This window comes from Heterodontus francisci, chromosome 5, assembly GCF_036365525.1.
Source record: "Heterodontus francisci isolate sHetFra1 chromosome 5, sHetFra1.hap1, whole genome shotgun sequence".
NCBI lineage: Eukaryota > Metazoa > Chordata > Chondrichthyes > Heterodontiformes > Heterodontidae > Heterodontus > Heterodontus francisci.
In genome coordinates, this window is record NC_090375.1 from 139,256,075 (window position 1) to 139,268,081 (window position 12,007).

General features: G+C 43.1%; 1 protein-coding gene across 1 annotated transcript in view; it reads right to left on the bottom strand.

Annotated features, from left to right (window-relative positions):
* Window positions 1-1,089: 1,089 nt before the first annotated feature.
* Window positions 1,090-12,007, bottom strand: part of csmd3b (CUB and Sushi multiple domains 3b) — a 2,327,439-nt gene continuing 2,316,521 nt past the window's right edge. Inside the window, exons 69-70 of the mRNA XM_068032163.1 lie at window positions 4,511-4,646; window positions 1,090-1,920 (exon numbers count right to left, since the gene is read on the bottom strand). Coding sequence (XP_067888264.1) covers window positions 1,761-1,920; window positions 4,511-4,646 — 296 coding nt within the window. The 3' untranslated portion in view covers window positions 1,090-1,760. The remainder of the gene's footprint in view (window positions 1,921-4,510; window positions 4,647-12,007) is intronic.

Here is a 12,007-nt window from a genome sequence, read left to right on the forward strand (position 1 = left end):
GTGTGCAGAAACATACATGAGACAACTTGAAGAAAAATAATTGCAGTTAACTTTAATACAGCTTCAGATGCATTGTAAAATTCCTATATTTGAATGTAATCAATTCTTGTGATTAAAGATAAATGGATCTTGAAGCCCAATGCTAGATTTTTGACTGAACAAAATACACTCATAGGACATTTTCGGAGCAGCAACCTTGGCCTCAATTAATTTTTGGTAGGCACAGTGCATACATTACAGTTACAACAATAGTAATATCTCCAGTTAGTTGATAATCTTGTCAGCAAAATAAAACAGATTATCTTAGTTTGATTGTACTTCTGTTCTTGAAGTTTCATGCGAATGTTTTGCAAACACAGTGGCAACAATCTTTTGTGTGCAATGAGATGAGCTTCGAGTATGAACAGTTGATTAGTAGAGAGAGAAGATGAAAACTTGTTGCTACTACAGTGTATAGTATGACATGGCTCTACTCTTTAAGGCAAATGTTAAGAAGATGACCAATAGAAAGTATAGGGAATCATGTGGAGTATGGTTGCCATTAAAACAGTCGAATAAACATTTGAAACCAAGATGAGCTCTTGGACACATCACAACCATCCATGCAAGAGATCCATTTCTTGTCTCTCATTAGCAAACACACTCATAGCCTACTAATGTTTACTGTTGAGATGTACAATGGAAAAATAAAAGTATGTATTTAATTAATTCGAGAATGGGCAAAAAAAGCAGTTGGGTCAGGTGATGCCATCTATAATCATAGTCTATATTTTTGCCTTCTCCACCTGACAAAACCCCAATCAGATTTCAACAAATATGTTTGCTCTATTACACACATCGATAACATCATGAGTATCGATAGTGCAAAATGCATTACAACCACACTGTAAATCACTTAATGTTGAAAGGGTCCAGATGAACTGTAGTAAGCGCTTATGCAAGACTGTATTAGACAATAAATAAAATGGTTTGCTGTAAAAAAAAAACTGAATTAAATAATAATGAAGCATGCAACATATCATGCATATGCGTTACTTGAAAATATGAATATATAGTATAAATATTTCTTATTTTATTCTGTGGCAAGAATTCAACATTTTGTACGAAGAATACAAATTCAAAACAAAAATATGGAAAAAAATTAAATAGATGAAGAGATTTTTCTCCGCAATCAAAAAAGACTGGTAGTGTTCCATAGAAATCTGTTTAGTGAGTATTACACTGGCCGCTTTACAGTCAGGTATTTAAAATCAGTTTTGCAGTTGTTCTTTATAAAGTTTTTTTTTACACCAGAAGGCAAAATCTGTAATAATCGTGACTATACAGTATTTCACAGTCATGTTACATATTCAGTGTCCCAACCTTCATGCCAAATCCTAGCCCCCGTTGTTTGCAACATTGAAACAGAGGTTCAATGCTCCTCAAGTATCTGCAGTTTTCTTCTGAGAAAGTATTTAGGGATTTTTTTTTGAAAAAATTGTGGCTAAGCACTCTTAGAGTGCAGCTAAAGTCGCTGAAAAGCTCCCCAGTAACAGAATGAATAGCAAATCTGTTTCAAACTGGATGAGCCATGAAAACATGTTCTTTTTTTTCTGGTTCTTCAGATAAATCTGGTACAATAAATTCCTGAAAAGTGTGCTTTAAATAGCAATGAACCAAATGTGCATTGTACATAAGTTGGTTTAGTCAAAATCTAGATGTCCCAAGGATGCAAAGCGCTAGCTGTTTATCAGGTTATGTAATCAAACAAAGCCCCCGCCTTATACCATTGTACAGACTGTGTTGAGATTGGGGTCGAATCGAACTGCCTTGCCTTCTGCTGACTTTGCATTTGTGTCATACATTGGATTTTCAAAAGCTGCTTGACCATTATTGTTTTCATGTACAGAGCATCCGGTATACTGTGTCTTGGGTGCAGTCCTGCAAAACAAAATGCAGAAAAGTTACAGCTTCAAATCTAAGCTCAGGGTACAATATCAATAGTAATATTGATATTAATAGGGCACAGTGGCGCAGTGGTTAGCACCGCAGCCTCACAGCTCCAGCGACCCGGGTTCAATTCTGGGTACTGCCTGTGCGGAGTTTGCAAGTTCTCCCTGTGTCTGCGTGGGTTTCCGCCGGGTGCTCCGGTTTCCTCCCACATGCCAAAGACTTGCAGGTTGATAGGTAAAGTGGCCATTATAAATTGCCCCTAGAATAGGTAGGTGGTAGGGAAATATAGGGACAGGTGGGGATATGGTAGGAATATGGAATTAGTGTAGGATTAGTATAAATGGGTGGTTGATGGTCGGCACAGACTCGGTGGGCCGAAGGGCCTGTTTCAGTGCTGTATCTCTAAACTAAACTAAACTAGAATCATGAAGTACAGGAGCAGGCTATTTGGCCCATTGTGCCTTCTCTAGCTTTCTGAAAGAGCTATCAATTAGCTCCACTTCCCTGTTCTTTCCCCATAGCTCTGCAAAGTTTTCTTTATATTTCTATCCAGTTCTACTTTGAAAGTTATTAAATCTGCTTCCACCACTCTTTCAGACAATGCATTCTAAATCATAACAACTTGTTAAGTAAAAACATTTCCCCCCCCCCCCATTTCCCCCCTGGCTTTTTTTTGCCAATTGTCTTTAACTCTGTCCTTCGGTTACCAATACTCGTCAGTGGAAACAGGTTCTTCAACAATTTTCGACAATATTCCAAATTTTTCCAATACAGTTTCCCAATACAAAGTAAAATCTAGAAGTGTGTAAACCAGATTCTTACATTGATTTATTTTATTATTTCTATTCAAATTAACACAACAGATGTATTCAATAAATGTTATTACGAGACGACTGTCAGATTATAGCGCAATGCACCAAGGCTCCTCAGACAGCACCTTCCAAAGCCACGACCTCTACCACCTAGAAGGACAAGGGCAGCAAATGCATGGGAACACCGCCACCTGCACATTTTCCTCCAAGTCACACACCATCCTGACTTGGAATTATATCACCGTTCCTTCACTATTGCTAGGTCAAAATCTCAGAACTCCCTTCCTAACAGCACTGTGGGTGTACCTACCCCCATGGACTGCAGTGTTTCAAGAAGGTGGCTCACCACCACCTTCTCAAGGGCATTTAGGGATGGGCAAGAAATGCTGGCATAGTCAGCGATGCCCACATCCCATGAATTAATAAAAAAAGGAGCTTCTCTGTAATTTCTCCCTTTGCTTACTGCGATCCAGGAGAACTATAAGTGGTTGTAACTTTAGCCATGAAGTATTATCAATAATTAGTCTCATTTAACTAAATTATACACAATTACATGGTGATTTTTTCAGTTTTGCAAAGTTAATTAAGGTGTGATGTTGTTAATGAAATGTATTATATTATTCATCAGCCTCTTATTATTAGGCATGGTAGAGAAGTTAAATGTGCTTTGAAACACAGAATTTGATATTTTCGGGCAATTTTTGGCTGCACATTCCAAAGCTAACAATCCTCCTAAGTGGCCAAGATGGGGTTTTGAGCTGAAACACCAGTTTTGCCGGCGTTTAGCGCAAGACACTATCTTGATAAAGGAGTTGAAGTTTGTTCCAAAAAGAGCTGCCTGGAGGCTCAGTATGGGGCTGCTTAAAACAGCTACTAGTGCTCATTAAGGAGGCTACATGACATTTGATGACTAGCACTTATCCAAACATGCTCTCATAACAGCAACTAGCTGTTTGGGAGTAAACAAGGTGTTGATGTGGATTTCAAGAGTTACTTAAAGGCGCATCACCATTTCATGCTCGGTTGCTGCTGGAGCTGTGATGAGGACCTCATCAGGAGACTTTCTGGGACACATTATCCAGACTTCACCAACACTCCAGCAACATTTATTCTGAAAATCCATTTAGGGTTTCACCTAAAAAAGAGCTATGTTGCTCTTATCGAACATCTTATAGGAGTCCCCTTTGGTCATGGGCATCTTGCTAGGGGTCCCACTTGGTCTAGACAAGGAATGTGAGAAGGAAATGAGACCAGACAGAGCAGTATCAGCTACTGTAGGAGAGGAGGACAGAATGGTGAGGTAATGTTATTTCCCCCTGTGGATATAGGACATCCCTCCTCCTCTGGATCTCCTCCACCAGGATATCTAGTTCCACGCCCGAGAACCCATGCACCCTAGCCCCATTCCCTGCATCATCCTGCAATGTGCCACAATGCGCCAGTCAGTGCACTTCACACCTTCAGTGGAAGTGGGTGTGAGGAACCCACATGTACAGCTCCATGAAAATTATGTCAAATCAGTACTTGAATACTAACCTGCTGATGTTTGGTTTAGCACCTCCAGGCATGTTCAAATTATTAGAATTAGCAATTAGGACCAAAACTGTGTGCTAAATCCAGACTTCCAAACATACGTGTCTTATTGGCACAACATATATTGGCCAGAATAATTTTGTCTTCTGCCACATATAATAGGAAAACTTTTACTTTGAATATTGAGTTAAAGTTGAGTTATAATTGTTCGAGAAATGTTAGTTGATACCAACCTTTGTTTATAAAGATAAAACCCAAATCCTGCAAATATAAGAGCAAAAAAAGGCACAAGGATGGCGATGGCCACAGAGCTACTGTTAGTACCATGTGGTGGATTGGGAGAATTTGAGCCATGAGTTGAGTTCAGACCTGTAGCAGAAAGTTACATCTATGAGACAGAGCAAAGCAGCAATCACACTGTCAGAAACATGCTGGTGCAATTTACAGTCTACAAGTTCCTTTACATTGCTAAGAGAAATTGCTTTTGCATATAATTTGATCTCCACTTTTATTTACAAATTCTCTAAGTAGTTATTAGAATGATTGCTGTTAAATTTAGTTTCATAACTGGTCAATGCTCGTACAATAAACATCAGCTTTCCTGATAGATTTAAGCGCCCAATAACCAATGAACAATCAACAGCAATTGCATTTTCCCTGCACATATTAGTCACTTTGACTGATTGGTCAAAATTAAGATAAATAAAATATTTGATAAATACCATGGCCGGAATTTTACATTGGACAGAAGGCCCCGCTCACCGACCAAAAAGCTGGGGGCGAGCCCGCCTCTGCCGGGCCTGGGAGCCACGGTATGATTTTGTGTGGCCCAGGCCCTTACTTGGCCTCAGGCGGAAATTCCACCCCCGAGGCAGGAAGTCTCGCCTCCATGAGCTGCCGGCCAATCAGCAGGCTGGCAGCTTTCGGTGCCAGCAGTGCCATCGGGAGCAGCGGCCACTGTTGGATCTGCGGCCAGGGAGAAGAGCAAGAGAGATGCTGGTTCCGGAAAAAAAGTAAGTGGGCTGAATTTTACAAACTCACCCCCTTGAAAGAAGGCATGGCCTATGCGCGACTTGTGCGCCACTGAGCCCCCACGATATTTCGCGCACGAGGCTCATTTAAATGGAGGGGGCATAATGGCTGCCCCTGCTGACATAGTGGGGGTGACCACTCCATCCACGGCATGATGTCCGGCGCCAGTGCGCAGGTGCCGGCGCCATTTTTAAAGGGCTTCAAGCCCTCCAGGTAAATTTAAATGTTTAAAGGGGCAGGTCATAGTCATAAAGTTATACAGCACAGAAACAGGCCCTTTGGCCTATCATGTCTATGCAGGCTATCAAGCACCTACATATTCTAATCACATTTGCCAGCACTTGTCCCGTAGCCTTGCATGCTATAGCGTTTCAAGTGCTCATCTAAATACTTCTTAAATGTTGTGAGGGTTCCTGCCTCTACCACCCCTTCAGGCAGTGCATTACAGATTCCAACCATCCTCTGGGCGAAAAAATTTTTCCTCAAATCCCCTCTAAACCTCCTGCCCCCTACCTTAAATCTATGCCCACTGGTTATTGACCCCTCCACTAAAGGAAAAAGTTTCTTCCTAGCTAACCTATCAATGTCCCTCATAATTTTGTATACCTCAATCAGGTCTCCTGTCATCCTCTCTGCTCTATGGAAAACAACTCCAGCCTTTTCAGTCTCTCTTCAGCGCTGAAAAGCTCCAACCCAGGCAACATCCTGGTGAATCTCCTCTGCACCTTCTCCAGTGCAATCACATCCTTCCTGTAGTGTGGTGCCCAGAAATGTACACTGTACTCCAGCTGTGGCCTAACTAGCATTTTATACAGCTCCATCATAACCACCCTGCTCTTACATGCTATGACTCAGCTAATAAAGGCAAGTATCCCATTAGCTTTCCTAACCATCTTATCTACCTGTGCTGCTGCCTTCAATGGTCTATGGACAAGTACACCAAGTTCCCTCTGTACTTCCTAGGGTCCGACCATCCATTGTATATTCCCTTGCTTGTTAGTCCTCCAAATTGCATCACCTCACACTTCTCAGGATTAAATTCCATTTGCCACAGCTCCACCCATCTTACCAGCCCATTTATATCGTTCTGTAATCTAAGGCTTTCCTCCTCACTATTTACAACACCACCAACTTTCATGTCATCTGCGAACTTACTGATCATACCTCCTATATTCACGTCTAAATCATTATGTACACTCCAAACAGCAAGGGTCCCAGCACCGATCCCTGCCGTACACCACTGGTCACAGGCTTCCATTCGCAAAAACAACCCTCGACCATCACCCTCCACCTCCTGCCACTAAGCCAATTTTGGATCCAATTTGCCAAATTGCCCTGGATCCCATGGGCTCTTACCTTCTTAACAAATCTCCCATGTGGGACCTTATCAAAAGCCTTACTGAAGTCCATATAGACTACATCAACTGCTTTATCCTCATCTATACATTTCGTCACCGCCTCAAAAAATTCAATCAAGTTAGTCAGACACGATCTTCCCCTGAGAAAGCCATGCTGACTATCCCTGATTAATCCCTACCTCTCCAAGTGGAGATTAATCCTGTCCCTCAGAATTTTTTCCAATATTTTCCCTACCACTGATGTTAGACTCACCGGCCTGTAATTACCTGGTTTATCCCTGCTACCCTTCCTAAATAATGGTACCACATTCGATGTTCTCCAATCCTCTGGTACCTCTCCTGTAGCCAGAGAGGATTTGAAAATTTGTGTCAGAGGCCCTGCTATCTACTTCCTTGCCTCACATAACAGTCTGGGATACATTCTCATTTGGGCCTGGGGATTTATCCACTTTTAAGCCCGCTGAAACAGCTAATACTTCCTCCCTTTCAATGCTAATATGTTCAAGTATATCACAATCCCTCTCCCTGATCTCTACACCTACATCGTCCTTCTCCATAGTGAACACAGATGAAAAGTAATCATTTAAAACCTCACCTATGTCCTCTGACTCCACAGGCAGATTGCCACTTTGGTCCCGAAAGGACCCTACTCTTTCCCTGGTTATCCTCTTGCCCTCTTGAATGAAAATTGGAACTAAAATTTTATTTAAACTATGAATCCCCTCTCCCACCCCCACACTGAGTTCTCAACAAATAAAATGACCTATCCCCCCAGAAAAGCACTTATTAATATGCCAAACTTTCACCCCCGAACTTCAGCACCTTTGGCCCTCAAACTCTTCCCACCATACCCACAATCAATTGGAGCAGTTTTATTCACTCCCCCACTTCCCACCCTGCAAATTTCACTCCTCCCCACTCCCCACCAGTGTCATGCCTCGGATCTCTGAACCGAGATCTGAGGGCGTGGGAGTATTGGCCAGCAGCCGGAATATTGGTGTGGGATGGCCATTGCTACCTGGTAAGTAATTATTCATAAATTATAATATGATTAGCATATTTAGATGAAGGCTCCACCGCTGAGTGGCTGGGGCAGGGGCGGTGGGGGGGGTCACGCGGCTGCACCGTGGCCTTGCCGCTGCCGGTAAAATGCGACGGGGCCTTCCCAGCATTGGGGGTCTTAGCTGGCCTCTCCTGGAAGAATATTCTGGGCCCCCCTGCCATGACCCCGACGTCAGAGGGCTGGTAAAATGTAGCCCAGTGTGTGGGGCCTTGCCGGGGACAATCGGCCGTGCCCCGGCAAGGCAATGGGGGTCAGTTGGGAGCGGGGGGGGGGGGGGGGTGAGATTTAGTGTAGTGGGAGCAGTTGGGTTAGGGTTTGGGTTGGGGGGAACCCTCCATGGGGCACAGGGTATCCGATCAGGAGGGGCCCTCCCAGCCCCACAAGGAGGCCTCTAGGTTTTACTGAGCAGCCTCCTGGGGGTCCTGAGCCAGCGGCGATGGGAGGAGGCCCTTAAGGGCTTTAATTGGCCTGTGCAGGGCAGGTCGTTTCTTACCGCCGCCACTCCTTGTAAAATTGCAGCAGGGGCAGAAATGGCACCCCCACCTCCCACAAAATTTTAAGACCTGCCCCACCATCAGCCTGCTCCTGCAGCGGTGGGGGGTGGGTGGGGTGTCGTAAAATTCCGGCCCTTATTTTTCAATTAGTTTTTATTTATTCTTTGCAACATATAAGTTGTTAGAGATAGCACTTATTATCACAGCGATAATTACAAAGAGTAATTTGTACTTCGGCAATTCTTGAGTTTTTTTTAATTGCTGTTGTCACAGTTGAATAATCCAAGGAGTTAGCTCATGGATCAGTGTAAATGTCACCCATATTTCACCCTATTTAAATGCTTGCGAGTCTTACAAGAACACAAACTATTTTTTTATTATTTTAGTCACATAAGGATAATTTGATGACAGTGGCTCAGATCAGCAAACTGATATTTTTTAATACATGGGACGATCTCTAAGATATTACAAATAGGCAACTTCAAACACACAAACAAAATCATGTTTACAAACCTGCAATTTAACAAACCAAATACAATTGAGAAGCTGCATTACAATTGGATAGAAATATGCATAGTTCAAAGGAAACTTAATTGAAAATGTTTCATGTTGCCACAATTGGTCTTATTTTATTACATTGTGTCTCCATCCTGATTTCAGAAGGCATTGATAATAGAAGTTTCAGATTATGCGACAGTTGTCAGTTGGCATACAACAGCCATACAGAACAGTTCAGACCAGAGATTGAAAAGATAAGTAACAGAAACAAGCTGGTAAAGAACTTTACAATGGATGTGGCCCCTATGCAGTATGGTAACACCAGTGTGGCACCATTTTCCATAGACGACTTTTGATTTCCATAAACGAATGTTATTAGGTTTTACATTCTCCTCTAAAGTCAAATATCAGTTAAAAAGAACTCAAAGGGGAAAATCAATTAAACTGCAACAAATCATCCTAAAAGAAGAAAAGTTCAATAAAGCCATATGTGTGAAAATATATATACTAGCAAATGTGGCATGGTGTTTGATGATATGCTGTTCCATAAGAATGGGAGTATTGTTATCATGTCCTGCACATTTTCTTTATTCAGCTGCAAACATGGATTTATGTTTCTCTGGTCTAGTCTTTTAACACCACAAAGTCTGTCAGCTGTGGATATCCTAAGGTCAATTATAGGTTAATGCCTATGAGTGAGGGAAGTTTCCAGATTGCCAATGGCTTGTGAAATTCCAGTGCGAGGTCATTCTGCAAAAAATACTCAGCAAATTTAATTAAATTGTAACTGGATTCAGCACTGGCTTTGCTCCTTTATTATATTTTTAATAATTGCAGGGATACATCTTTCTTCTTCTTCTTTTGGGCCTCCTTATCTCGAGAGACAATGGATACGCGCCTGGAGGTGGTCAGTGGAGTGACCTCTCCATGGCGCATGCCTGGGCAAATTTATGGAGGTTGAGAGTTGCCCAGTCGTCAAAACCCCCCTCTCGGCCTTTCTGGTGGGGTCCAAAGGAGTGCAGGACACGACGTTTGGCACCAGTATGGCTGCAGGAACTGCCGGAAACATGCCAAAGGTGACACATGACCGCCTACGGGGTTCCGCTCCGGATTTTCTGTTAGGGTTTACTCCCTTAGCCTTGGTCTCTCCCGAGACGCCCACAAGGCTGTGGGGTTGTTGGGGCCACATCTAATGTTTGATATAAACACTCAAAACCTTAACATATCAACCCTGTGTCTGTGGTGATTTCAACTGGGTTGGCATTGGAGCACTCTGATTGGTCTCAGTATGCTTGGGCTAGAGAAGCTAACAAGTGTGAATATCAGATAAGAATGGGATTGGGCTCTAGCTTGAGTTTGGCTGTGATATACGAATGGTCAGATAACACGCTGATACTTATTATGCAGGCTCGTGCACTGTGAATGGCCACATGAAGGACTTACTGGAGTAATGCTGGGACCCATGTTTTGCAACAGCAAAAGAAAGAATTATGCAGTTAGGAGAATGTTTTATGCATAAGATTAATAGAACATGGAAAACCCTACCAGAAACATAGTTGCATAAGAAGTCATAAGTAGTCACAGATTAAATATGGCTGTAATGCTACCACCTCGTGAAAAGTCTTCCACTCGTATCTGAATTTACAATGCTTGCAAATATATTATTAAAAGAGTCATCTTGGAGGTCTGCACCACATGTTGATAAGGTGTGGGAATAATCCTTCCCGGAGGGTGATGTCCCATTGTGGTAAATTACTGAGCAGAGATCGAAAGGAGGAAAGGAATTGAATTGAGGGTTACCCCAAGGTCATATTTTTACTGTTGGGTTACACTGGGCAGCCCTGGGAGATAAATCACTTAACTGGGGTTTATCTGAATTTTCAACGTCTCAGCCAGTCATTGTGTACAGAAAAGAGAGAGAAAATAAAATCTGCTGAAGTAATGCTAGTAAGAGCAGTAGTAAGAGCATCAATAGTTTACTTTCCTTAAAAAGCACTCTTACATTTGGAAAAACAAATAAATGAGGTGGCAGTGGCACAGTCGGTGGAGGGCGATAAAAACGGCAGCCTGCACAGTCACGGAGCCGCCGCAATCTTCCGTGTGGCGGCTCATTTATATAGCCGAGGAGGGCCACTCCCCCTCGATCACATGGAGAGGGCTGGCTGTCCATCCCCAGCAATGGCATCAGCTGCCTTTGCATTGGCATGACGCCATTTTTAAAGGGCTGTTAGCCCCACTGGGAAATTTAAATATTTAAAGATAAATAAAAATAAAGACATTTCTTCTGTCCCTCTTCCACCCAATCCCATAATAATTAAATTAATTATTTGCCCTCTCCCGCCCAAAGAAATCTTACCTTGTCCATCTGACCTTTCCCCCAAACTACATAAACTTTAAACTCCAACCCTTCCCACTATCCCCTACACCAATGATGTTCTTTGACCCCTATTCCCCCGCCTCCTGCATTGAGAAATTTACTTCCTCCTCTCCTCCCCACCAGCAGGGTGCCTCATTTCCCCAGACAGGGATCTGAAGGCCCCAGGAGGGCCCGGCCCAATATTACTGGCAGTAGAGAGGCCTTGTGGCGGCCTCTCCACCCCTCGGCGACGGGACCCCCATTTGCAGATTTAAATAAATTTAAATGAATGAATAATTATTACTTACGCCACCGTCTGATGTCCTGCTGCGATCATTCATTTAAATTTATTTAAATATGCAAATGGGGGTCCCGTCGCCGAGCGGTGAAGGGGCCATGAGGCCTCGCCACTGCCAGTAATATTGGGCCGGGCCCTCCTGGAGTTGGGACGTGTGGCGGCTCTCTCCTGTAGGCATCTTCAGGCCGACCCCGCCAAGGACACTGACACTGGGGGTGGAGGGGGTGGGGTGCGACAACAAAATCCAGCCCTTTGGGGCAAATGGCTCTTGAGGAAAAGAAACATTAGACTTGGGGTATCGGATGGGGCTGGGGAGAAAACAAAGAAGAAGGAATTCAAAGCAACTTCATAATCATCCTTTGGCTCCACTTGTTGTGTGTGCCAATGTGTGATCCTAATCTGCTTCACACATCTCTCAGTCTCTGTTCCTTGAACCACCTGGCAGGACATAATGCCTTTCACTTACAGTTGGAGAAAGCTAAGGATGTCATTGGGCGAGGAAAATATAAAGGACTTTTGTCATAATTGGAGTGACATAGCAGACATTATTTCTGATATTTTACTTTTGACACTGGCAGCAAAATGCTTTTCCTTGGTGGTCACAGTCACCACAGGTACAGTCGGTAACTCC